General features: G+C 44.4%; 1 protein-coding gene across 5 annotated transcripts in view; it reads right to left on the bottom strand.

The window, feature by feature from the left end:
* VSIG1 (V-set and immunoglobulin domain containing 1) overlaps window positions 1–27,018 on the bottom strand; it is a 31,898-nt gene extending 4,880 nt beyond the window's left edge. Inside the window, exons 1-6 of one of the 5 annotated variants that reach the window (XM_053273939.1) lie at window positions 26,763–27,018; window positions 25,525–25,591; window positions 14,111–14,271; window positions 6,612–6,810; window positions 3,368–3,523; window positions 923–1,042 (exon numbers count right to left, since the gene is read on the bottom strand). In XM_053273939.1, the coding sequence (XP_053129914.1) occupies window positions 923–1,042; window positions 3,368–3,523; window positions 6,612–6,810; window positions 14,111–14,191 (556 nt within the window). In that variant the 5' untranslated portion in view covers window positions 14,192–14,271; window positions 25,525–25,591; window positions 26,763–27,018. Of the gene's footprint in view, window positions 1–922; window positions 1,043–3,367; window positions 3,524–6,611; window positions 6,811–12,645; window positions 12,755–14,110; window positions 14,272–15,674; window positions 15,743–25,524; window positions 25,651–26,762 lie in introns of those variants that run through there. The other 4 variants (XM_053273938.1, XM_053273937.1, XM_053273934.1 and 1 more) reach the window with 4 other exon arrangements.
* Window positions 27,019–27,615: the final 597 nt, after the last annotated feature.

Raw genomic sequence — 27,615 nt, forward strand, 5'->3', positions numbered from 1 at the left:
TCAATCCTAATGCTCTGCTCTAATGTCGCTTGTGTGAATTGCCCTACTGAGTCCGACCATTACTCCATCATAAGGACATAACCCCGTTTCCTTGATTGTATGTCTGCAATCACTACAAGGAGCCATAGCTGGCAGACTCAGGGAGCAGAGGGGGGATCCCCATAATGCACCACACACTTGTACGGTACATTATTGGAGCTCTGGGGGACGGGACAGTGCGGGGTGACGCATCCTGGCACCCCGGCCCTCGGAGCTCCCGGCAGCAGCCAGTGCCTGTCTGGGCGGATGATCCACCTGCCCTGGGATGGTGGAACAATCGTCTGCAGGGATGTAAGCACTTTGGGGCTTCCTTCCCAAGAGATTCCTGCCTGCAACCATGGAGAAGCCGCTGCCAGTCTGTGAAGACAATACTGAGCTAGATAGACCAATGGTCTGACTCAGTATATGGCAGCTTCCTATGTTCCTATGTTTCCTATGTATGTTCCTATGTTCCCCGCAACTAGGTACAGTAGCAGGTCATGAGAAAGGGCTCGAGAAGTTTTGATACGGTTTTAATTAAAAAAACTCTACTAATTATTCAGAATATATAGCTTATCCTTGATCTTTGAGAGAATTGCTGTGTGTCATTGGATCAAGGACTTATTCCTTTCTTTTTTGTTTGCGATGGCTTCCAGATTCAGTGGCAAACAGAACGCGTGCAAATGTGTGAGTGCTCCCCCTCTGCTAATCCCTGGGCATTTAAGTAGTTCTAGAAATAAAGTAGTATGAAAACGTTCTATTTCTTTTTAGACTGTGAGCCCTTTGGGGACAGGGGACCATCTTATTGTTTGTTGTTTTCTCTATGCAAACCACTTCGGGAACTTTTGTCGAAAAGCAGCATATAAATATCCGTTTGTTGTTTGTTGTATTGCGGTAAGCTCACGTTTGATAGTGACGTCTATTTGACAGGTGCTGTTTCCAAGAAAGTTGGTGGCTGTGCACTGGTAGTAGCCTTCTTCAAAAGTAGTCAGGTTACCAATAACGAAGACCCCAGTCTTGGAGTCTGAAACAAAATGGAAGAGAAGGGAAAGTTGTAAAAAGCATCCTGTGTGAGACTGAAATACAAATGATCAGCTGAGCTCTGGGGGATCATCACTGCTATTGCATCACATCACAGATCACACGGCTGTCCTTTATTTTGTCCAGATTATTATTATTTTTATCTTTATCTTTTTTTACATTTTATATCCCGCTCTTCCTCCAAGGAGCCCAGAGCGGTGTACTACATACTTGAGTTTCTCTTTCACAACAACCCTGTGAAGTAGGTTAGGCTGAGAGAGAAGTGGCTGGCCCAGAGTCACCCAGCAAGTCTCATGGCTGAATGGGAAGGAAAACGCATGGGTGAATTGGCATTATTCATATTTATTTCATATTTTCTTTAATATTTCATATTTTACATTATATAGGCATCTCGATTTAAGGCTGTATTTTACAATACGATCCCCTGTTGTTGTTTTTTAATGAGGCACAATGTGGATATTTTTCCATTGATCAATTGATCGGGTCTTGGCCCTCAGCAACGGTCAACCTCTGACTGAGTCCCTCAGGGGATCTCAATATTGTTAACGGTATTTCCCTATGAGCTAAAATCCTGAAATTTGGTACATGCATAATGCAAGACAGCCTGGTTACTGTTGCGGTGGTGGTGGTGGGGATACTATAATAAAGGAACCTAAAAGGATTGGCAAAAAGAAGAAATGGACAAGCAGCAGTTCTCCCTATTCAGTGAGGATAGCACCAGAAACTGGAGGCCTTAAGCCAGTGATCTTCATTATTTTTTTAAGTGGGGGCCATTTTTTGCAAAAAAAAATCTTCACGCTGAGAGCCACTTCCCGGTGTACTGACCTCTGAACAGTACTGTGCTTTTCTCCGGGCTGGGAGAGCCCTTTAAGAGAGGTGAAGCCCTCTCCTAAGACCTTTATGGGCAAAGCATTAGGAAAGGCTCCACTTTCCAGCACTCTGTGCACACCTTCTGAGATGGTGCAGGGGCTCAAGAGGGTTCTGTTTTCCTTAGCGCAAAGGTTCCCAACCTATGGCACTCCAGATGCTGCTGAACTATAATTCGCATCATCTTCAGCTACAATTGGGCTGGGGATAGGGAGGTGCACAAAGCTCAATTCGTGAAGCAGATCAGAAACGTACCGGTTCGTGGTTCAGCGAACCGGTTTGTTGATTCGAGACCAGTTTGGTGATTCGAGAGCTCAGGGGTGGGGCGGGCGGCGAACGGCACTTTTAAAAGTGAGTAAAGCAGGTCCTTACCTGTGTATCCACTACACCAGGCAGCTTCCTGCTGCTGCGGTGCTCCCCCCAAAAGCCCGCGTGCGGCACAGGGCAGCACCAGCAGGCACATGGCCTCTGTGCATGCACAGAAACCATTTGCATGGTCAGCTGATTGTTGCTGGACACGCAAATGGCTTCCGCGCATGTGTGGAGGCCATGTGTGTGCCAGCGCCATGCCGGTGCCATGTCTGGACTGTTAAGGAGAGCTCTGCCACAGCAGGAAGCTGCATGGAGCAGCTGTCATGCAGGTATTGAATTAATTATTATTATATAAATAAATAAATTAATTAAATAAAATACCTGCGGCACTCACTTTAAATGTTCTGCTCAGTACCACCACCCTGGTACTGCTCTTGAACCACTGAACCGGTTCGTGCCTGGGCCAAACTGGAACGAACCAGTCCCCCAAAACACAGACCGGTTCCTTTTTGAACCACTACATGAACCAAGATCTGTGCACATTCCTAGCTAGGGATGGTGGGAGTTGTAGTTCATCAACATCTGGAATACCACAGGTTGGGAACCCAAGTCTTAAAGAAACCTCACCAGTGCTGGGCAAAGCGCAGTACTGCATGATGGGAACAGTCACCTCTGCCTGGTGCCAGGGGGACTTTGAAGAGTGTTCAGCTTTGGCTGAAAGTTCACACAGGCTCAGTGAACCATTAGTTGGGGAGCTACACTTAGGGTTAATGGGAGACACCATGGGCCCCCAGGCCTTACAATGAAGAACACTCCCTTTAACTATGGGTCAGTAAAACATTAAGCAAAACTTCCTAGCAGGATAGAAGCCAGTTGAGAATGGGCTACCCTTATAAAATAGACGTTATAAAATATTGGAGGTTTTCCAGAAAAAGTTAAGCTTCAAGAAATAAACCGGAATGCTTCCGGTACAGAATATCCTGCTTTCAGACAGGAGTTCGCTGGTCCGTAATGACCCCAAATTTCCTTCCGACTTGATCATTCTGCCCTGTATTTTCCAGATGCCTGCTTTGTGCAATCGTGTCTCGAGTTCTGCATCTTACCCAGGAGAACAGGAATGGTTACTCACTGTAAGACTCCGTCACGGGTTTAGCTGTGTCCCCCAACACTCTAGTCCACTGGTAGGTAGGAGCAGGCAGTCCTACTTCGGAAATGCAGGAGAGAGCAAAAAGATTGCCAAGCTCTGGACTGCTACCGTAGCCACAGTGAAGCTGGGAGGGGGCAACTGGAAAAGAACAATAACAACAAAGTCCCAGGTAAATCAGTGATAAGCTCTTGGTGGCATCTTGCTTTCAACTCCATTGTAAATGTTTTTTTCTTCCATTTTTGCCATTATTCGAAATGTCCTTCCCAAATGAGATGGGTCTCCCCCACGATCCTTAATATATGTCAGCAGTAAAGAAAGGCAGTGAATGAGAAGAGGAGAGGAGATGTGCCTTGATGATAACCAACTGTCAGGAGAAATTTAAAAAGATTCTGGGGAGAGGCAGTAAATCACTAGCTACTAGGCTGGGAGCCAGCGTCCCACCCCCAGGAACATAGGAAGCTGCCATCGACTGAGTCAGACCCTTGGTCCATTTAGCTCAGTAGGGTCTACACTGTCTGGCAGAGGCGGCTCTCCAAGGTTTCAGGCAGCAGTTTCTCCCAGCCCTACCTGGAGATGCTGCCAGGGATTGAACCTGAGACTTTCTCCATGCGTTTCTACTGAGCTATGGCCCCATCCCCTAAGAGGAAGATCTTACAGGGCTCACGTGTAGCCACCCATTCAAATGCAAACCAAGGTGGGCCCTGCTTAGCAAAGGGGACAGTTCTTCATGCTTACTATCACCAGCTCTCCTCCCCGTAAAGGTAGAGTGTGCCGTCGAGTCGTCGTCAACTCCTGGCCACCACAGAGCCCTGTGGTTGTCTTTGGTAGAATACAGGAGGGGTTTCCCATGGCCATAGTAAGAGGCGTAAGTTTTGGGCAGTATAAAAATATGCTAAATAAATAAATAAATCTCCCGGTGCAATATGAGATGATGCCTTTCAGCATCTTCCTATATTGCTGCTGCCCAATTTAGTACCCGTGGGGATTCGAAGCAGCCACCTTCCGCTTGTTAGTCAAGCATTTCCGTGCTGTGCCAGAGTGCTCAAATCTCCCTTCAGAACATCTCTGTGCATGTGAAGTTTGGGGAGAAGCCCCCTGGGCACACAAATTACCTGCTCAGGAGAGGATGTCTTGTGCCACAGATGCCCTGGCATATCTTGTTGTGGTGCAGCACCACTGAATGGTCCTCGAGACAAATCTTTTGCGCTCCAAAGATAGAGCACTGAGCCATCATACCGAGTAGCTATGACTGTTTCCAGTCCCTTTTGACCAGTGCTCAAAGTGGGAGGGGAAAATGTCCTTGGACCACTGTGGCTGGGGATAATGAGAGTTGTAGTCCAACCACATCTGGAGCCCCAACAACATGAGGGCCTTTTCTGTTGTAGCATCCAGAATCCCTACCTCAGTAATTCCATTTGGCCCCCTCTTTAGCAGTGCTCTAATTTATATATTTACTTTTATTATATTTATATCCAGCTTGACATTCAGTATATAAAAAGTGACTTACAGAACTGCTAAAAGCAATACAATAATAAAAATTTTTAATTTTTTAAAAAACCCATTAACATCACAATAACGAAACAACCACAGCAGCAGAGAATAAAACAGAGGCATAACATCAGATTTCAGCAGTACAGAAACAGGAAAGTTGTAAAGCAGGGCTGCACAACTTTGGCCTGCCAGCTACTTTTGGACTACAACGCCCACCACCTCCGGCACAGTGCCCAGTGGTCAGGGATGATGGGGATTGTAGTCCAACATTGGCAGGAAGACCACAGGTGTATAGCCCTGTCTTAAAGCATCCATCTAAAGGCAGGGTGCAACAGCAACCACTTCAGAGGTGTGTTTTTAACCAGAAGCTCCTCTTTTATGTCAAATATAGCCAGGTGCCTTCAAACAAGGGAATACTTGGCCAATAGGAAAAACACACCCTGCAGATGCTGAGTAGATCTTGCCCAGACAGGATTCTGCTGGAAAGGGAAATGGCTACTAGTCTGGTGGCTATAGGCCACCTCCTGCCTCAGAGGCAGGATGCCACTAAATACCAGTTGCAGGGGAGTGACAGCAAGAGAGAGGGCATGTCTTCATCACCTGCCTGTGGGCTTCTCGGAGGCATCTGGTGGGCCTCTGTATGAAACAGGATGCGGGACTGGATGGCCTTGGGCCTGATCCAGCAGGGCTGTTCTTATGGAAGAAAAAGAGACTTTCCCTCCCTGTGCCCCCTCTCGTCCCACCTTGGGTGGGAAAGGAAGGAAGAAACAAAGAGAAGAAACGGGTAAGTTGGAGGAACATGGAGAGGTGGTGGGAGGGGTGGGCGGTTAATGCTCTTCACCACACACGGGGGATTTCAAAAATAATGATCTTTCAAACACGTGAAACCGGATGGTGTGAGCCCTCTTGTCGGCACAACACCTGGCACACGGGGAGAGTTGCATTGATGCTGGTTTGGGGTGGCACACATCTTTTCCCCCACCCTCTCCATCTCTGCTCCGTGCCTTTAGCAGATTGACTAGCCTTCCGTTTGCCTGATTCTTACCCAGCAACGGTTCTGAGGGGACGGCTGAATTTGACATAAAAGAAGCCGTTCCGTTTGCAAGCAGGCCTCCAGAACACGCTTTGGCATGTCTGTGCAGTTTGCTTACTGAGGGGGCTGGCGGGCTGGTCTCCCTAGGAAGATCGCCACAATGACTGCTGTGATGTTGTACCATCTAATATAAAGACCCTCCCCCCACCCCAGCAAATATTACATTTATCTAGCAAGGGTGGCTCCGGAGTTGGCAGCAAAGTAGGCAATCAGTTTGCTCCCCAACTCCCATTTCTGTTTCCGAAATCTAACATGTGGGAACTGGTCTACAGAAAATATTCAGCTGCCTAAACATAACGTTGGGTTGCTTTGGTCCCTGAATGGCTGTTATATCTGTTGTTTTGTGAGGGTTTTTTTTTTAAAAAAAAATTGTTGTTGTTTGATTATATTGTTTGCATTTTTGAACTGTGTGCATCCCATCTTCCATTTGGAAGTGGAAGACGGGATACCAATTTCCTAATAAATGAATGAATAAATAAAATCCAAATCATGAGATAACAGATGTAGAGACACAGGTATTTATTTCACCTGGCGTAAGACTGCCCATAACATGCTTCCCTTCAAACGAACACAGAATCCTGATTTCAACATAGTGTCAGAAAACAAGAAAACTGTTCTGCAGAAGAATAGAAAGAGGAATACCTAGTACGCTGACGACAATCGATTTTACATTCTGGACATTTGTGTCTGTGGGGTTGAAAACTTCACAGCTGTATAAGCCCGTATCTGATGCCTGCATGTTGGAGATGGTTATTGATGCATTTCCTGAGCTATTTGCAGCTTGGATTCTGTTCTTAAATGCTCCATAGGAATATGACTGGCTTCCCTGGGAATAATAGATCTGTAGTACAAAACAGAAGGGAAATCCAATCAGTAACAAAGGAAGATGCATTATTTATTATTTTTGGAATTTGTATACCATTTTTGAAAAAAATATTCCCAAGCTTTCTTACAAGCAATAAAATGTTTCAGAACAATGTAGACAAATATGGGCATGCCACAAAATTTTGCATATATCCATGGTGTGCATGGGTTACCTGAGTCTGTGCCTGAGCAGTTTCAGGCACACACACACACACACGCCCGCCCACCGAAGCAGAAGAGGTTGTGACAGTTTTGAGGGAACGTTCTTCAAGGGGGGAAATTTCCCACTTTTTGTTGTTGTTGAAGCCCCCCCCCCACCCTACTCCTTGTGACTGAGTACCATTTGCTCTGCCCACATGGTTGTGTGTTAACTGCCCTCTGAGTTCACAAACATTCTGTTCCATTGAGTTACATTGGGGCAGATGTGAGCAAGTTGCTCCCTTGGGTTATTTTCTTCAGATTTGTGAAACCTATGTACTTGCGGTTACCCTGAGTCTACCGATACCTCCCTCTCGCACAAGTGCTCTGGTTATGCGTCCATAAGGATTATAACATTTCCAGTTCTTTCAGAAAGAGATGTAAGATGATTTCAGGCAACCATGTGCCTGAATTTTACATGATCCCTGTAAATCTTTTGATTTCTATAACAATTATAAAAATGTTAAGGCCGAATGCATAAGTTCACAGACCATGAGTTATTAAACAGAGCTTGTTCTTTCTTGTTCAATAACTTAATTTGCAATGACTATTATTCTGGAATGAGCCAATGTGGTGTAGTGGTTAGAGTGCTGGACTAGGACCGGGGAGACCCGAGTTCAAATCCCCATTCAGCCATTATACTTGCTGGGTGACTCTGGGCCAGTCACTTCTCTCTCAACCTAACCTACTTCACAGAGTTGTTGTGAGGAGAAACCTAAGTATGTAGTACACCACTCTGGGCTCCTTGGAGGAAGAGTAGAATATAAAATGTGATAAATAAATAAATATAAATATGCTCGACATTTATCACAGTACTTAGCAGAAGGGCCAGTTATGCCATTTGCTCCTCGGACTCCATCACAGTTTTTAGAAAGCTTCTTAAATCTTGGCTTTTTACTCAGGCTTTTACATGACTTTCTGTTGCTGCTTCTATGTGTTTTTACCCCTTTATAGTTTTTATGCTTGTATTTTATAGTTTTTAAATTAGATTTGTTTTATATTTTTAGCTTAATATTTTAATTGTCATTTTTATTGTCTGTTTTTTAACTTCTGTAAACCGCTTTGGGGTTGTTTTTAATGAAAGGCGGTATATAAATTCAACAATAAATAAATAAATAAATACATACATACATAAATGACACTGCTGTAGTACCCAGCAGAAGCACAAGTCTATCCACAGGAAGCAGTATTGCATTGTGCTGATTGACACTTTATTAATCATAGCAGTTTTAGAAAGCTTCAAGGAACATTAAAGATGCTTTCTGCCTCTCTGTTGTTCATTTAAGTTGATCAAAAAATTCCCCTACCAGTTCTAGTTATAATTATCAATCCCTGCCTGGGGGCAGGAACATAATTCCATTTACTTTACAGATCAACCAGTTGCATTTGCATTCAAATAAATGTCCCTGAAACTAGCTGTTGAGTTGACTAATGTTTTAAATCAATGTTATCTAGATGTGCCTGTTGACTGAAAGGAGGTTACACCCTAAAGCTACCAAAGGACTGTTGGTTAATGCATTGCAGGGGAAAGCCTTAAATAAAGGTCATTCCTTCCATCCATTACGTATGCCTCAGTTTCTGCTTCATAATTAAAAGAGCGATATGGAAAGAGGCACAGCGATATGGAAATCACAGGGGACTAGGAAATCCGAGTGGAACTGTGTGAATGGTTTTAGGACAGTGTCTCCAAAACTCTAATTTTCTTCTTTTTAAGACTTTAACTTCTGTTGATTTCCAGACACCATTTTTATTGCCCTCTTCTGAATTTAGATTCTAAAAGGAACAGTTAAAGGAGCTGGGTATGTTTAGGCTGGAGGAAAGAAGATTACGGGGAGATAAGATTTGCCATTTCCAATTATCCAAAGGACTGCCATATAAAAGAAACACTAGATAGACCAATGGTCTGACTCAGAAGATAACTGCTTGGAGAACTGCTGCCAGTCAATGTAATACTGAGCTAAATAGACCAACCGTCTGACTTGGTATAAGGCAGTTTCCCATGTTTCTACAAAGGGTCTGCCTTGGTTTGCATTTGCATGGGAAACTACATGTGTGAGCACTGTAAGATGTACATTCCCCTTAGGGGATGGGGCTGCTCTGGGAAGACCGTCTGCATGCTTGCATGGAGAAGGTTCCAACTTCCAAGTTCCCTCCCTATAATTTGCAACATAAGGCTGAGAGAGAGATTCCTGCCTAAAACTTTGGAGAAGCTGCTGCCAGTCTGTGTAGACAATACTGAGCTAGATGGACCAATGGTCTGACTCGGTATGTGGCAGCTTCCTATGTTCAGTCATTGCTACCATTCATTTGAGAACTTGTGGGATCCATTTATCACTTTAATGAATCTAGGAGATTTACCCCTCATTTACATTAAAGAAACTCGGATTAGAATTTGACTCAACACTATTTCACCAATGAGAATCTTTATGGCCCCTGCAAAATTTTATATATATACACACACACACACACACACACACACACACACACACACACACACACACACACATATATACATATACATACACATACATATATACATATACATACACACACACACATATATACACACACACACATATACACATATACATACACACACAACCCCCCCCCACACACACCACAAATCTAGGAAAGTTATGACTGATATTCATTCCATGAGCACAGCTCTTCCTATATTGTAAAAACCCATGACATTAACTATGAATAAAGACCAAACCAGCTAGCAGGAAAAGATAAACAAGAGCTGCTAACCATTTGTCACAAAAGTCTTAAAACTTTTAATATAAAGCCCCAGGTGGTGCAGTGGTAAAACTGCCGCCCTGTAACCAGAAGGTTGCAAGTTCGATCCTGACCAGGGGCTCAAGGTTGACTCAGCCTTCCATCCTTCTGAGGTCAGTAAAATGAGTACCCAGAATGTTGGGGGCAATATGCTAAAATCATTGTAAAACCGCTTAGAGAGCTCCGGCTATAGAGCGGTATATAAATGTAAGTGCTATTGCTATAAAAACTCCCATTTTTATATTAGAGCAAAAGACTTTGTGCCCACACATCTGTAAGCAAGGAAGCACATGTTTCCATTAAAAATGCAGGAGGAATATATTAATATAAGAATGAAGAATTTTTCTCCCCAAAAGTAGGACTGTTTTTTCCAAGAACGAGTAAGAATAAAAGGTGGTTCTCATTGTGTACAGGTCTGGGTAATTAAAGACTCAACTATAAGATGAATCAGATGTCCTCGAGACTTCCTATCAATACCAAAAGCCATGGTCTCTATGGTAGAGAGACAGTTTCGGTAACAGCATCTTTAAAATGTGGGCAAGAGGAGTGCCCTTTACTATAGAAGCACATTTCAGGATGCTGTCTCATCTCACCGAAAAGGACAGGACTTATTTTATGTTTTAACATACATCTCTTTTCTCTCCTTTGCTGAACTCTTAGTGCAGCTCACGCAACTGAAGCAATAATTACATCATAAAAATAGACCAAACACTAATTAAAGCCAATCAGGAACGCAGGTATTAAAGCAGCAAGCAGAACATCTTAAATAATTACTACTTGCTAAGCCCAGTTATTTCAAGAAACAAAAGCAAAAAGAGTTGTGGGTGGCTGGAAAGTTAAGATAACAGTAGCTCGTTCACACAGCCCTGAACAGGGTCGGAGGAGTGGCCAGCCAGGGTGGGAGAGCTCTGTCACACTCCAACTGGTGGTCATGAAAACCCAGGCATCAAGGCAGGAGGAGAGGGGAGCTGGGTAGGATGGGTGTACCCTATCCAGATTCTGTTCCCTGCATTTTACTGACAGTGGACAAAAAAGCTGTCCCACCCAGCTTTTGCCTCCCAAATGATCATGCTCCCCTTGCTTCTGGTGTTCACACGATCACCATTGTCTGCTGATCATGAGTGTGCCCGGCTCTCCTACCCAGAGAAGGATCTTGTGAACAAACGAGCCCTATGTATATTCTTGCCACTGATGCCAAAACCTGAGGGGTATACTCGTGTGAAATAAGGGCCGTAACCCAGATGTCCCAAATCTGGCAACCCTGATTCCTGCCTGTTGTAGGTTCAGGACTTCAGGTCACTCTAAATGACTATCCCACCCAGTGAGTTCCGTAGTACCATATTTACCTGAATAGAAGATGACTCTGAATGTAAGACGGACCCTTCAAAGACAGAGGATAAATACAAGCTGTGCCTGTATTTACCCAAAAGAAAGAGGACTCTGAATCTAAAATGACATCCCCATATTTTAAAGGAAAGAACAGGGAAAAGACCGCATCTTAGATTCAGGTAAATATTGTAAGTGGTAGTTGGACCACTTTCTTACAGAAGATGAAGGAGTTGCGGGAGGGCGGCCCTTTCATGAGGCAGAGAGAAGCAGGCTGCTTTAGGCAGCAGGCGGTGTGCCAGTTCTCAGGGGCAGCACCTTTAGGGGTGGCCCACAGAGCACAATGGTAGCACGTTGCTTTTCCTCTTCCCATTCCAACAGAAAAGGAAGGAAGGGGAAGAGATTTGAAAGAAAGAAGGAAGTGGGGATGTAGCAAGAATAAAGAGGATGATGCAGGAATAAAACCATTGAGTTCCTTGGAAGAGTTGGATATAAATTTAAAAATCAATAGAGAGAGCCAGTCTTGTGGTAGCAGGCATAAATTGTCCCCTATATGTGAACACTGTCTGCTGCAAGATAATCCCCTTCAAGGAGCTAAGTGGTCGAGCATCTCCGTGACAGAGCATCTGCTTTGCATGCAGAAGGTCCCGGGGTTTAATCTCTAGCATCTCCAAGTAGCGCTGGGAAAGGCTCCTGCCTGAAATGGCAGAGTGTCAGTCAGTGTAGACAATACTGAGCTAGATGGACCAAGGGTTTCACTTGGTATAAGATTCCAAGCTTCCTACGTCATGAAGTATGTACTGACTTCTGCCTGTGATGTTACTGGTGAGAAATGATGCTCTCTCGTCTTCTCCCCCATGTCTGTAACATTTTACAGGGGGATGGGGCCATAGCTCAGTGGAAGAGCATCTGCTTGCATGCCGAAGGGAGAGGAGAGCTGGTCTTGTCGTAGCAAGCATGACTTGTCCCCTTAGCTAAGCAGGGTCTACCCTGGTTGCCTATGAAAGGGAGACTAGAAGTGTGAGCACTGTAAGATATTCCCCTGAGGAGATGGAGCTGCTCTGGGAAGAGCAGAAGGTTCCACGTTCCATCTCTGGCAGCATCTCCAAGATAAGGCTGAGAGAGATTCCTGCCTGCAACCTTGGAGAAGCTGCTGCCAGTCTGGGTAGACAATGCTGAGCTAGATGGACCAAGGGTCTGACTCAGTATGGCAGCTTCCTATGTTCCTATGAAGTTCCCTGGTTCAGTCCCTGGTAGCATCTCCAGGTAGGGCTGGGAGAGACTCCTGTCTGGAGAGCAGCTGCCAGTCAGTGCATACAAGACTGAGCTTGATGGACCAATGGTATAAGGCGGCTTCCTATGTTCCTATAAGGGGAGGGAGAGTGGAAGTGAACCATTTCTTTCACAAAACCTAACTCCCGAAGTTTGTATGGGGCATGGGAGAACAATCAATAGCACTGCTAAAAACCAAAGCAAAATGCCATCCGTCTTGTACAATAATGTTTCTTACCTGGAATCTCCAACTACATCTTCCCCGTGCATCTGTCATGTACACCGTATTTCGGCAATGACGGATGGACTTTTCATCCATGTGCTGGCACGGGGAGGTCTGCATTTGAGCAGAAATTGTGCTGGTCTAAGCATTGGTTGTGACTTTGGATTTTCACGCAATACAGAGAGCTTGTCTAGCTGAGGCAGCCCTCAATGAGTCAGTGCAATGCTTATGTGAGAAAGGTGTCTTTAGTCACTGGAAATTTGAAGCAGGAAAACAACACAGCACTGCCTGATACTGTATTTACCTGAATCCCTGAATCCAAAACTAAGTTCTTTCCCCCCACCAAGTTCAAAATGTTAGAAATCAGGGGCTCATCTTAAATTCAGAGTTCTCTCCTTTTGAGTAAATGTAGGTCTAACCAGTACTTAACTTCTGTGTTTAAAGGGACTTATCTTATTTTCAGAGTCATCTTGTATTTGGGTAAATATGGTATGTTTTTAACCCCAGGTTAGAGAAAGAGATATCAGGTGGTATATAAATATGATAAATTTGATAAGTAAATTCATAAAATGAATGAGTACCCATGCTCGCAAGGTTGAAACTCTCTAATAAAACACAGCTCTTGTGTGTTTCCTGCTGTAGACGGGTCTCTCTGACAACTCTCCCTGAATTTCTGTCTTGTGCGAGCCTTTTCAGATCTACAGATGTTTTTGTAGATGGTTGGTACCAATGAACCATCTGGGTGGGATGAATTTCCTTGTGACTTTTGACCAAGTCCTCTAGAGATGAGAAAGAGGTGGTCACATTGCAAACTTTTCAGCTTGCAGGGCTTTATCATGATTTTATTTTCCTGACCATCAGGCCTGCAGCAGGCAAATTTGCAATGGTGTTTTAAAAGCTTTGAAAAGTTGTTAAAATGCAAAAACTGCTATAAAATTTGATCAGTGTTGTCAGAGGAATGGAAATGAAAATGGGCAGGAATGCTCTCCAAAGATTATTCCATGGAGGGAGTACAACTTACATAACATAAGAACATGACTTGTCCCCTTAGCTAAGCAGGGTCTGCCCTGGTTGCATATGAAAGGGAGACTAGAAGTGTGAGCACTGGAAGATATTCCCCTCGGGGGATGGAGCCGCTCTGGGAAGAGCAGAAGGTTCCAAGTTCCCTCCCTGGCAGCGTCTCCAAGAGAGGGCTGAGAGAGACTCCTGCTTGCAACCTTGGAGAAGCCGCTGCCAGTCTGGGTAGACAATACTGAGCTAGATGGACCAATGGTCTGACTCAGTATATGGCAGCTTCCTATGCTCCTAAGATTGTGTCTTTTTGAGAGTTGGCTGTTCCTAGGCCTGCCTTGGACTGCTTTCAAAATAGGTTCTCAACTGCTGTCACGTTTGGCTTTCCAAGTCATTTTAATAAGTATAAAATAAGTATTATTTAATTATTAAATAAGTAGATATTTAAATGTTAAAAGCCGCTCCTTACTGTTTGAGTATGTCTGTCTTTGGCGCTATAGAAACTCCACTGAATGAACAATCCAGGTGCTGCTTGGGTTGTCCGATACATGCAGAGAAGAGTGATGTTTCTGCCAACAGTTGTGTTCACAGACCTCTCCGGAACAGTCACAACCACACATCTCACAGAACCTGTGGGAAATAAGGTCATTAGGGAACAGAGAAATCGGTGTTGGGTAGGGCCACTGTGTGGGCCACTGTGTGAAACGGCAGACATGCCAAAGAAAGAACAAATTATTTTGCCTTGCCCTGCTCTCAGTATTCCTCTTTTTCAGAGCTCCAAGAAGTTGATTTCTATTTACCGTCAAATGGTTAAAATGTTCCCTGTGGCTGTAGAAAGACAGAGCTAAAGCTGGATTAACCAAGAAAATGTCAGGGGCTTGATCCTGTACATCGAAGGTCAGCTCACACAACAACTATTATGGAGAGAGACTGTAGGGATTTATAAAATTATGCATGGAGTAGGGAGAGTGGACAGAGATTCCCCCCCACCCGCTCCCTCTTTCAAAACTCTAGAACCAGGGGTCGGGTCATACCATGAAACTGGTTGTTAGGAAATTTAGGACTAACAAAAGGAACTACTTCTTCACACAGCACATAATTAATCTATGGAATTCTCTGCCACGGGATGTAGTGATGGCCACCCACTTGGGCAACCTTACATGAGGCTTAGACAAATTCATGGAGGAGAGGTCTATCAATGGCTACTAATCTGGTATCTATAGGCCACCTCCAGCCTCAGAGGTAAGATGCCTCTAAATACCAGTTGCAGGGGGAGTAATGACAGGAGAGAGGGCATGCCCTCCCCTCTTGCCTGTGGGCTTCCCAGAAGCATCTGGTGGGCGATTGTGTGAAACAGGATACTGGACTAGATTGGCCTTGGGCCTGATGCAGCCGGGCTGTTCTTATGTTCTTAACTGCCAGCTAGGAATTCTGCAGTGCAGAAGGGCACTGGGACCTCATCCCCCAGCATAGGCATACAATCAAGGCAAGGAGTGTCACTCAGTGGCACAACACATGCCAGAAATGCTGAGAGTCCTGGGTTCAGCCGCTGGCACCAGCAACCCCACCATACAAGGAGAATACAGCCCTTCTTTAAGAGACGGGCTGAAAACTGGGGAAGTCCCTTCTTCCACAAAACCTAGTGGTAGGTCCAGAGGTGACCCTTTAATGAGGCAACGCAAAGCAGTGACCTCAGGTGGTAGATTATTCGGGCACCAGCAAAGTGGCGAGATCCCCCTTCTCATGCAAAGCTTGCAAGAAACACGAGGAAGTGTTTCCTGCACCACTTTCAAAACTGGCAAGAGTTGGGGCTGGTCCCCACAGGGGTGTGGGGCAAGGCAGCATTAAGCACCTTGCCTCCGCTGCCAAAATACCATGGGCCAACCCTATGTAGATGCCCCAGGTGCAGATTAGGACTGCAGTGCGAAGAGGTGAACACTGTCCCCTGTGCCATATTCCCACTGGCAATGGCCCCCCGAAGCGGGTTTCTTGGCCCCCAATGGCTGTCTGCTGCTGGATCATGCAAGCCTTACCCGTGAGAGCTGCGAGAAGGGCAAATATCTTCAACATTGCTGCCAAGGGTGTGTGCGGACAGAGAGAAGGTGGCACCGAAGCTGTTGCACAAAATGGCAACTCTCAACTGAGGCGTTCAAAAAAAACCAAAACCACTCTCCGTTGGGTTTATCCGCGGAGGATCAGCAAATCAACAGCGCCGTTCGTTTTCCTATGTTATCAACCAGATACGTAGGTCTGTTCTCACGGTAGCTGCATGATTTGCTCCGCCAAAATCATCCTACAGGGTGTGTACCATTGAAATATTTGTTAATAATAAACCTAATAATTCTGTAATGTATATATGTCTTGCTTGCACCACCCTAATTCCTGTTGAAAAAACCATTCTGTGACTATTTCAAAGTGTTAAATTTCACTTTAGATCATGCAGGCTCTGAAACTGACATTCACAGACTCCAGCAGAACCACTGGTGACTCATTAATACTACCCACACTTTGTTTTTCAATATGAAAAATATTCAAAAATCTGTATTCACTCAGAGTCCCACGGTAACTGGGATGAACTGGTAGTGTTGGTTTTACAGAAAAAATTAGTAGTCATTGGAAACTGCTGTACAGTTGTTGCTTCAAGTTTCGTGTCATGTCGTGTCGTAGTTTGTTTGTTTTTAACAGTTTCTAAGCTGTTCTTCAGAAAATTCTCCCATAATGGTGTGCAACAATAAAATGATGAAATATAAGCATATAAAGTAGACCGGGGTCCCCAATCTGTGGTACTCCAGATGTTTCTGAACTACAACTCCCATCATCCCAACCACAGTTGTGGCTGTGGATGATGGGAGATGGAGCGGAGTTGGATTATGCCTCCATTCTATGCCTTCCAGACTCCTGATTCTAAAACTCTGCAAACAACTCATTGAGGCTATTCACACGATGGGAGAACCACCGGGCTCGAACCACCCGGGGTCACCCGCTTAAGTAGCTAAAGAGCTCTGCAAACCCGGTTTTGGCCAACGTGTGGAGCCACGGCACGGCTCCGCGCCAGGGCTCCTCACGAGGAGACCCCTGGAGGGGAGGCAAAAAGCCACCTCCTGGCTCAGGGCTCTCTTCCAGCATACGCGCAGGGTATGCTCGAGCTTCCGGGGGCCGCGCAGCCTCCGATCCTCCCAGCCCCCGCCAGCTCCGTAACGGAGCTGGCAGTCGTGTGGGCGGCCGGTTCGGCCCCCCAGAGCAGACTGCCTGTTCGTGTGCAGGGAGAGTGGGCTAAGCCCTCTCTCCCCGCTAACCCTCCCCAGGCGGTTCCCACTGATCGTGGAACCGCCTCGAATATAGGAAGCTGCCTTATACTGAGTCAGACCATTTGCCCCTCTAGCTCAGTATTGTCTACACTGACTGGCAGCAGCTCTCCACACTTTCAGGCAGTAATTTTTTTTAGCCTTCCTGGAAAAGGCTGTCAGGGATTGAACCAGGGACCTTCTGCATGCAAAGCAGATGCTTTACCACTGAGCTATGATCCCATCCCCTAAGGGGAATATCTTACAGCAGACAGCACTTATATGTCGTCACTCATCCACATGCAAACCAGGGCAGACTTTGCTTAGCAAAGAGGACAATTCATGCTCCCTACTGCAAGACCAGCTCTTCCATACCCCCCAAATTAACAGAGCTAGCGGTGTCAAGGGCAAAGCTTTTGAACCAGACTTTTTGGCTCTGAGAAGACGTCAGATTTTAAGCCGCCTCTCTTCCTTTAACGTCTGAGCTTTCATTTTTGTTCTGGTGGCAATCGCATCCATCCTCACCTGTGTAATGGATCTGAGAGGTTATGATTATGAAAGCTAGCTGGCCATTCTTTGTTAGGCAAATTCCTAACTGACAGTTGGGGAGGCTGGTAGTTGTTCTGCAGTCTTCATTTCTGAACTGAGTAACTATTGTCACTATTGACTGAGCATACATGTAAATGACTTCGCTTTGCAGTGTACTAATACTGCGGTTGATTGGCCGTGTCTGAATGCTGAATTACTCAAGGAACAAAGCACTTTGCAGTCCAGATTCTGTGAAGAAAGGGGAGGTTGCCAGTTTGGCTAAAAGAAAAACTTCTCAGAGGGATTGGCTGAGGCCTGGGAAGAGGTCCTAGGAGACAGGGAGGCTAAAGAAAAGGGAATCCCATGGGAAATGGGATGAAGGAAGGGTGCAGAGTAGGCAGTGGGTGAAGAAACAGGCACTTGAAGAAAAAGTCGGTGGAGAATGAGGTTTGAGAAAATGGCAGAGGAGATGAACTGAAGCAAGTAGGAGCGACGCAGAAGAGTGGACGGAAGAAACTCAATAGGGCTTACGATGAGGAGGAGCTCTGAACTGGAGCAAAGCAGAAGGACAGAACACTAGAACACACACACAAATACTCATTTTCTGAAATGGACTCCCTCCCTTCCCTCTCACTCTCAGGCTCTCTGCAGCAGTTAGTTCCTGGTCTTCAACCGGGAGTATTAACTGAAGGCTGTGGCATCCATCAGATGCATACAGCCACCGGTGGCATGGAAACCCCTTATCTCAAGATAGGATGGAAAACAGAAAAAGCCAGTACCAGGAACTGCCTGTTAACTGACAGAGTGAGTCAATGCAGAGTAAACTGAAAAGCCCAGTACTAAGTAGTCTACATTTATGCACAATGGAAATACAATAATCACTTTGTTTGGAGGTAAAAACCCACAGACAGGCTTGCCTATGAGAAGACAGGGGCCCTTCTAGTCAGCTTTCGTGCAAGGCAACGCAGGGAGGTGCAGATTATTCCAGGAAAGTTGACTGCTGTGTGTTCACGGCCCCGTTACATTTCTGCCCAAGATTATACAACCCACTGCTGTATAACTCACAAGTTATACAACTCACTTATTTGAGACAGCTGCTTGAAATGTTAGAATAACAGCTGTACAACACGTACTTGAGGGTGCAATATATTGAGTGTGAAATATATATGTCAAACACTTATTTGAGTGTGCAATGGCTTCAGGAGGTCATTCACACAATCAAAAACTGAGTTCTACCCGGGTTTGGGAACTGTGTGTGCTCCCAATTTTCAGTTGTGTGGAAGCAAGGCAGGAGGAAAACCTGGGTAGAAGTGATTGTGTGGAAGCAACGTAGGAAGAAAAGCTACCCACAACCAAAAATTGGGAACATACAGAGCTCCCAAACCCAGATAAAACTCAGTTTTTGATTGTGTGAATGACCTCCACAAGTATTTCCTTGATGTAATCTGTACAATAACCTTGTAAAGTCAGTGGCTGACATCCAGACTAATTATTCCTGAGCAGTCCTATTGAAAGTAAGTATAGAGTAACTCATGAGTAGTACTATAAAGTTGTCTGGATGTTAGTCAGCAAGTATTATTGATTGACATGATGAGGAAAATTACTTAAAGTAGTTCCGCTGAAATTAAAAGGAAAGGTTAGTCCAAAGCCGCACAACTTTGGCCCCCCAGTTGTTGCTGGACTACAACACCCATCATCTCCAGTCACAGTGACCAATAATCATGGATAGTTGTAATTGTAGGACAAAAGCAGGCAGCTAGAGGTGAAGCTGTGAAGCCCTGGGTAAACTTGTCCTTTTAATCTCAATGGGACTACTCTGAGTAATTTTCTTCCTCAAGTCAGCCAATAAACCCTACTGGCTGACATCCAGTCTAAGTTATTCAATAGTACCACTCAGGATCTACTCTAAGGGATATTTACTAATTGCCCTGAGTTAGCCAATGCCTCACTTGTCCTTTTAGTTTTCAATGGGACTCCTCTGAGTAATTTTCCTCATCATGTCATGCCAATATTACTTACTGGCTGACATCCGGACTCAGCTATTCAACAGTACAACTCATAAGTTACTCTAAAGGGTATTTACTTTCAGAAGGTCAGCCCTGAGTTAGGCAATGCCTAACTCATCCTTCTAATTTTAATTTTTTAAAAAAAATTAATGGGTTTTAATCTATTTTATCTTTTTATGTATTTTAAATGTTTTATATTTTATATTGTGTTTTAGTTTTGTAAACCGCTTAGAGATTTCTATATTAGGCAGTGTATAAATTCAATCAATCAATCAATAATTCCAATGGGACTACTTAGAGTCATTTTCTTCATCCTGTCAGCCATTATCTCCATATTGCAGCTGGGAACTATGGCTGAGAGGAATTAGCTTGCCTAAGGCCGCTTAGTCATTTCACAGCAGAGGCGAGGGATTCAAATTGTCACCTCAGACTCCCAGTCCCTGCACTATACCAGGAAAAAAAAAAAAACCTGATAACTAGTAGCCATTTGCCCATGACTAAGAATGTGCTTTGTACTGCATATTTGTTACAGGGTTCATTGCAATGTGTGACACACATGCGTAGTGCACGATGAGTTCACTGTACAAATAAAAGTCCAGAACTGTTAGTAACAAGTAGGGTGTCAAATCTGAAATTACGTTATGAGGGACTACTGCCAGGGTTTCATACCCTGACTTATTCACAAACTCTGGTCAGAACAAGCTGGTATTTGCCGAGTTTAGACTCCACACATAGTGAAGACCAGTTTTGTTCTAAACGAGGTAAAGGTGAAGTGTGCCGCAGAGTCGGTATCATGTGGTTTTCTTGGTAGAATACAGGAGGGGTTTACCATTGCCAGTATGAGACAATGCCTTTCAGCATCTTCCTCTATCGTTGCTGCCCGATATAGGAGTTTCCCATAGTCTGCAAAACATACCAGTGGGGATTTGAACCGGCAACCTCTGGCTTGCAGGTCAAGTCATTTCCCCACTGTGCCATTAGGTGGCTGACGTTTAAAACAGCTTCCCCTCAGACATCCCCACTTCTTCTCCATCTTTGGTGTTTTCCTGCCTTTTTTGTACGGCCTTCTGAGTATGAGCAAACTTAACTCCCTCAGTTGCCCCCTCGGTCTCTTGTACAAAGTTCACTGTTTGAGTTTGACTTATCTTGACTAACTACATGACAACTTCGTTTCTATTTTTGATGCCGTCTACATTAGAAATTTCCCCCTTTCTCTTCCCTCCACAAGTTATATTTTCCCCTCACACATTATGTCATGCTGCTATGACTTGGTTCAGAGTGGAGGAGTTTGACTTTTCTGTGTGAAGATTTACGCACTACTCTGAACTGTTCTATCTCCCTCTTTCTCGTCATGAGAAAATTATTCCTATAACCCTTTGGTTATGAGAATAATTTTGCTTATGTTTGGTTTGCAGTATTGTTTGCCTTTATGTTTTATTATTGTATTTTCATTACATTCTGTTTGTGTTGTTTTTTGTGAGCCACCCAGAGAACAATTTGTTATGGGGTGGCCCTATATATAAAGTTATCGATCTATCTACCTACCAGGCACATTTCTATACTACCACGTATGCAAATCTCTGGCTGATCTGCAATCTAAAACCAACAACAATTAAAACAACACAATTTTAAAAAACATTAACACAATTAAAACAATTTAAAAACATTGACTTTAATCCCTCTCTCTCTACACACACACACACACACACACACACACACACACACACACACACATATGCTGCTTTCTACTTTGTTTCATTATATGATACAAACCCTGCATAATTATTGGTATTGGAGGTCATCCAAACTGCCCCTCCACACACAATTTAAATAGCAGTATTTTAAATACGACTAGTATTTAAATGCCACCTGCCAAAGCAGTTCAGATAAACCCTCTACATCAGAGCTGCAGCACTTGGGCCATTCTGTTGTTGGACCACAACTTCCATCATCAACAGCTGCATTGGCAAATAGGGATGATGGGAGTTGTAGTGCAACCACAGCTGAAGGGCCCAAGTCATCCAGTCCTGCCCTACACACACAGTTAGGCAACAGGAAAGGGGAAAGGACATACACACTCATGCCACCCTCACAGACATGTCAGTTTGGAGTGGGGCTCGATTGAAAAAGGTCATCCAAACCAACTCAAAAGTGCTTTTTACTGGGAGTTCAGTTGTCCAGCAACAATGAACCCTACATGTTTTGCCGCAGGTGAGTCCTTATCTAAAGATAGGAAGGAAAATGGGAAAGGCCCAGACAACAGAAACTCCCTGTTAGAAGACTCTGAGTCAGTCTTGACTATGCTCATTAATATGTAAATCTTGTTCACAGCCTGGAGGTTTCCCAGACAGCAGGCTTTACCATGGGTTTGAATTTCCCCAAAAAAACTCGATGCAAAAAGTGGGTGTTTTTTTTAAAACGCTGGACATAAATCAGGCTAGGCTCGAACGCGCAATGAAAAACCCGAATCATGTGTGAAGTGCTCTCCTATATCTTGCACCTATTTTGGCACAAATCTGGCCATTGTGCAAACGCACACCCTCCATTCCGATGGAGAAGTGAGCTAAAAGCCCTGTCTGTCAATGCTCCTGGGGAGTTTTCTACCTCCCAATGCAAACATATAAATGGGGTACATATATTAATTTCTTTTCATGTCTGTAATGTGTGGAACCAGAAGATGATCTGATCTGGATGAAATGACTAAATGTTAAAAAAAAGTGTGTGTGGCCCTGCAGAGGATCTGCAAATGCGGATGATCTGCAAGCTCTAGTAATAAAAGTCAAGGAGCACAGTGAAAAATGGGACTATAATTAAATGTAAAGAAGACTAAACGAATGACAACGGGTACAGCAACCAGCCTCAGAATTGATAAGGAAGACATTGAAGTGGTGGAGAGCTTCTGCCTTTTAGGATCGACCATCAACAGTAAAGGATCCAGCAGCCAGGAAATACACCACAGACTAGCACTTGGTAGGGTTGCAATGAAGGCCTTGGAAAGGATATTTAGATGCCGTGACGTGTCTACACCTACAAAGATTAGATTGGTTCGGACAGTGGTTTTCCCCGTATTACTCTATGGATGTGAAAACTGGCTTTGAAGAAGGACAGAAAAAGTATTGACGCTTTTGAACTTTGGTGCTGGAGAAGACTTTTGAGGATACTATGGACAGCCAGGAAAACAAACCAATGGATCATAAAACAGATCAATCCAGAATTTTCACTCGGGGCACAAATGACCAGGCTCAAACTATCATACTTGGGACACATTATGCGAAGACCCAGCTCCCCTGAGAACTCCAGAAGAACACTGGGGAAAGTTGAAGGCAAGAGAAGAAGAGGATGACCAGCAGCAAGGTGGATGGATTCGATTACAACAGCAATGAATGCACCACTGAGAGACCTGAAAGGCCAAGTTGAAGACAGATCATCCTGGAGAGAATCTATCTATGTGGTTGCTAAGAGTCGACAGCGTCTTGACGGCACTTAATCAATCAATCTGTCGAAAAGGTACCATGTACGAGTGGTGATTCTAATCCAATGATAGTGGGAGGTGTCAGTTGTTCCAAATCAGTTAATGTTGTATAAAATGACACCTAAAATGACACTTTTAGATCAGGGGTTCCCAACCAGTGGTACACCAGATGTTGTTAAATGAAAACTCCCATCACCCCCAGCTAAAATTTATTGTGGCTGGGGATGATGGGAGTTGTAGTTCAGCAACATCTGGAGTACCACTGGTTGGGAATACCTGTTTTAGATCACCCAGTTCAGAGACTTATATTGAAACTGACTGTTTTACCAGTACCTAGAGTCTGTCTCATCAAGGGTTGTACAGCTTTGGCCCTCCAGCTTTCATCATCCCAGCCACAGTGGCCCATAGTCAGGGGTGACAAAGACTGTAATACAACGATTGTTGGGGGGCCAAGTTTTGCAGCCCTGGTCTAGATGGCAATCGATACCAACATGAACACAAATTCCAACAAGAGATGTTTCCAAGGATCCAAACGGCATTCAAACATGTTGCACAATTTCTTATCACCATCTGCTGGCCATTTGCTGACAATCTCTGAAAAGCATGTCCTTTTTAAATGCCACTTTTAAAGTAGAATTGAAAAAGGACAGATTTTCCACGGGTTGTCAGCAGATGGCACGAAGAAATTGCACAACGTGTTTAAACGCCATTTGGATGCCCTGGGAAATCGCTCGTTGCAATTTGTCTTCATGAGTCTACCATAGATAGGCTCCCAGTGGAAAAATTGGGCCTGTTTGATTTCAGTACATGACCACTAGAGAGCAGCACTGCCCTGAATGTTTACTTCTTGTTTCCATATGAGTGTTCCTTTTCATACCAAGCATGCCGGTATTCTGGGGCATTTCCTTCTTTGGTTTTCTTTTTAGTATTATTTAAGCATCTGATATCTTCTTAAAAGGGGTTATAAAACTTACCTGTGGACAGTTCCCTTTTCTTGAGGGTGAAGCGAGTAATGTTACATGCAGGGTCAGCACTCTAAGAAATGCATGAATTACACAAAGGTTGGAGGCATGCAACTCACTGCTATCACCCCTAAACATTTGCACTGGCAGATATTTGCCTGAGATGTCTATGAAACAGGGAAATACATTCCCATCCCAGGGTCGTGATGGAGTTTCTTCTTGATGAGTCGCTTTGGTACTTTTGGAAATCTGAAAAGATTCCCCAGACCCCTGCCAATATTATTTCTTTTTGCACTCCTCTCCTTCCTCTGGGTCATCAGAAATGGCTATGAAGAGGGAGGGCATACTAGCAATAGCAATAGCACTTACATTTATATACCGCTCTATAGCTGGAAGCTCTCTAAGCGGTTTACAATGATTTAGCATATTGCCCCCCAACATTCTGGGTACTCATTTTACCGACCTCGGAAGGATGGAAGGCTGAGTCAGCCTTGAGCCCCTGGTCAGGATCGAACTTGTAACCTTCTGGTTACAGGGCGGCAGTTTTACCACTGCGCCACCGGGGGCTAGATGATACTAGATGATATTTGGCTGTCTTTCCTTCACAAATTTTTCTTTTGGAACACCTGACTTGGAACATAACATAGAATCATAGGACGTTGCCTTCTACAGAGTCAGACCCTTGGTCCACCTAACTCAGTATTGTCTACACTGACTGGCAGCAGCTCTCCAAGATTTCAGGCAGGGCTCTCTCCCAGCCCTACCTGGAGATGCTGCCAGGCAGTGTGAACCTGGGGCCTTCTACATGCAAGCAGACACTCTACCACTGAGCTACGACCCTATCCCCAAGGGAAATACCTTACATTATTCATACATAGTCACCCATCCAAATACAAACCAAGAGGAATCCTGCTTAATTCATGTTCGCTATTGCAAGACTAGCTCTCCACCACAAGACGAGTTCAAATGTAACATAAAGCCACGAGACATTCAGAAACCATTGCTCTTAACGATATCTGGAGACTGAGCATCTTTTCTGCAAATCCTATTCTATTATTTATGATTTTTAAAACAAAACAAAAAGAACTAAAACCCTGATAACACTATGGAGTTACATAACCAACTGTACCCATCTGTGACGGATTTCATTCAGATATATTTAGGGGAAGCAAAATATTAAGGCACATGTTTGCTACAAGAATTAAGGTACAGGAATCGACACCAACTCGACGGCACAACCTTTCCTTTTCCTTTTGCTACGCAGAACTTCTGGGACTTACACTTCTATTATCATAAAGTGTGCAGTCCAGCCAGTGTCAACTCCTGGCGACCACAGAGCCCAGTGGTGTTCTTTGGTAGAATACAGGAGGGGTTTCCCATTGCCATCTCCTGCGCAGTATGAGATGATGTCTTTCAGCATCTTCCTACATCGCTGCTGCCCGATATAGGCATTTCCCATAGTCTGGGAAACAGACTAGCAGGGATTCGAATCAGAAACCTCTGACTTGCTAGTCAAGTCATTTCCCCGCTCAACTTTTCCCTTTTCCTGCAGGTGGCTCTCTAAGCATATTTTAACCTCTTGTGTGTCACAAGCATCCAGCAGGAGTAGTAAAGTGTGGCAGACAGGATACCTGTTTACATGATCCATTTTCTGAAGATAGCCGCTCAGTTTAGGGACATATCCTCATAAACGCACAGCTAAATCCCACGGGGGAAGCAGAAAGCAGCAGTGAGACCTCAGTTGTTATGTTCATTTTCTAAAGAGTAAAAACAGTTTTTCATCCCCAAAACAAAATTCTACAATGCTAAATTTGCATGTCGCATATGAACAAGTTGATTTTTCATTCAAGACAACACAGAAGAAAAATATTTAAGAAGAGTCAGCAGTAGTCTAGTAAAAAGCATATTGTACAGGAGTAAAAACCCATTACAGTCCGCATGAGTCTCCTTAACTGCTCAGTATTTGCAGTCAGGGTTGGATTTAGGCACAAGCTTCAACTTAAGGACTCATGAGAAGTTGCTGAATATAAAAAGTTACTAAATTTCAAGTTTTACATTATGTGGTTGAAAAATAAAGGGGAATTGGGGGGAAAGACTCTAAAACAGACATTGTCATTTGTATAGGACACATATATACTTATATGGCTATACCATTATTTATCATATGGAGTTTATAAATTTGTGCCAAAATAAAGGGTCATGTTTTTCAAAAGAAATTTGATCCAGGATCAGTTTGATTCTGGCATCCCATGATACAGATATCCGTTTTGCATAGGAACATAAGAAGCTGTCATATGCTGAGTCAGACTATTGGTCCATCTAGTTCAGTATTATCTACACAGACTGGCAGCGGCTTCTCCAGGGTTGCAGGCAGGAGGAGTCTCTCTCAGCCCTCTCTTGGAGATGCTGCCAGGGAGGGAACTTGGAACCTTCTGCTCTTCCCAGAGCGGCTTCATCCCCTGAGGGGAATATCTTACAGTTCTCACATGTAGTCTCCCAAGCAAATGCAATCCAGGACAGACCCTACTTAGCAAAGGGGACAATCCATGCTTGCTACCACAAGACCAGCTCTCCTCCCATAAACAAAAAGATCCCATTTGCATATTTGCGAAGTATATACTGTACATAAAAAATAAAGCTTTATGTTTTCCATTTTCATTGTCTGTTTGGTTAGAACATGAGAGAGAGAGAGAGAGAGAGAGAGAGAGAGAGAGAGAGAGAGAGAGAGATGGATGATGGATGGATAGTAATGCTATGGGGCCTTTTAAGTCTGACATAGCTTAGAGCCTCAGGATGTCATAATCCTGCCATCCTGCCCTATTTCCAGTAAGCATCCAGCATGGACTACTGTCAGAGAAAAGACACTGACCTAAAATGCACCATGGATCTGACTCAGCAGGGATGCTCGGATGTGTTTTCTTCCCTGCCCTCTCTGCTTTGCAGCGGGTACCACGGATGCCTTGATGACAAACACATGACCAAAGGCAGACCTTCCCCGACTCACTGGTGGTGCAATGCCTTCATCTTTCAGCAGCGCACAGCATTTCTGCCCTCACTCCTGGCGTGACTGAATTACTGAAGGCGCATGCTTATTCAACGGAATAAACTCTGTGTCGCTAGCCTCGCTGAGAAGCAGAGATGGGCAGAGATGCAACGCATGTTCTTTCGATTCCTAGAATGCTGCTCAGGGGACTCAGAGCACTGCCCACAGATCTGGAAATCATGCTCTCTTCTCCATTAGAAGTCTGAGGAGGCAGTGCATTTAATGGAGAGGAGCGGGGGGGGGGAAGAGCTGCCAAGATTCCCCCCCTCCCCGGTTTTAAATTTTCCCCAACTGGTAAGCTGGAGAATATTCAGCCTGTAGGAGGAAATGGAGTGGTGGGTGTCAGAGACAGCTGGAGCATGTATCGTGTGCCGTTCTTCCCCTCCTTCCCCCCTCCCAAATATAGCACAGTGTTGTTTTTCCTGCTGGGAGAAGCCTTACAATTTGCTGAGTAAATGTGGCACATGGCCACTGCATGAAAAACAAAAGCCTGCGTTCCCATGCCTCATCATACTTCACTTCCTCCGTCAATGTCGACTGGAGGCTTTCTTCTGGTTCTCTTTTGTGTTTTTGTCTCCACGCGAGGGGAAAAGGCCTTTTAATAACGAAAATATTTGTCACTAGATTTCCCCGGCTTCAAATATTGCTCAAAGACACCGCAGTTTAGGATTGCACTGAC

The sequence above is a fragment of the Hemicordylus capensis genome, chromosome 11, assembly GCF_027244095.1.
Source record: "Hemicordylus capensis ecotype Gifberg chromosome 11, rHemCap1.1.pri, whole genome shotgun sequence".
In the NCBI taxonomy this organism is placed as follows: domain Eukaryota; kingdom Metazoa; phylum Chordata; class Lepidosauria; order Squamata; family Cordylidae; genus Hemicordylus; species Hemicordylus capensis.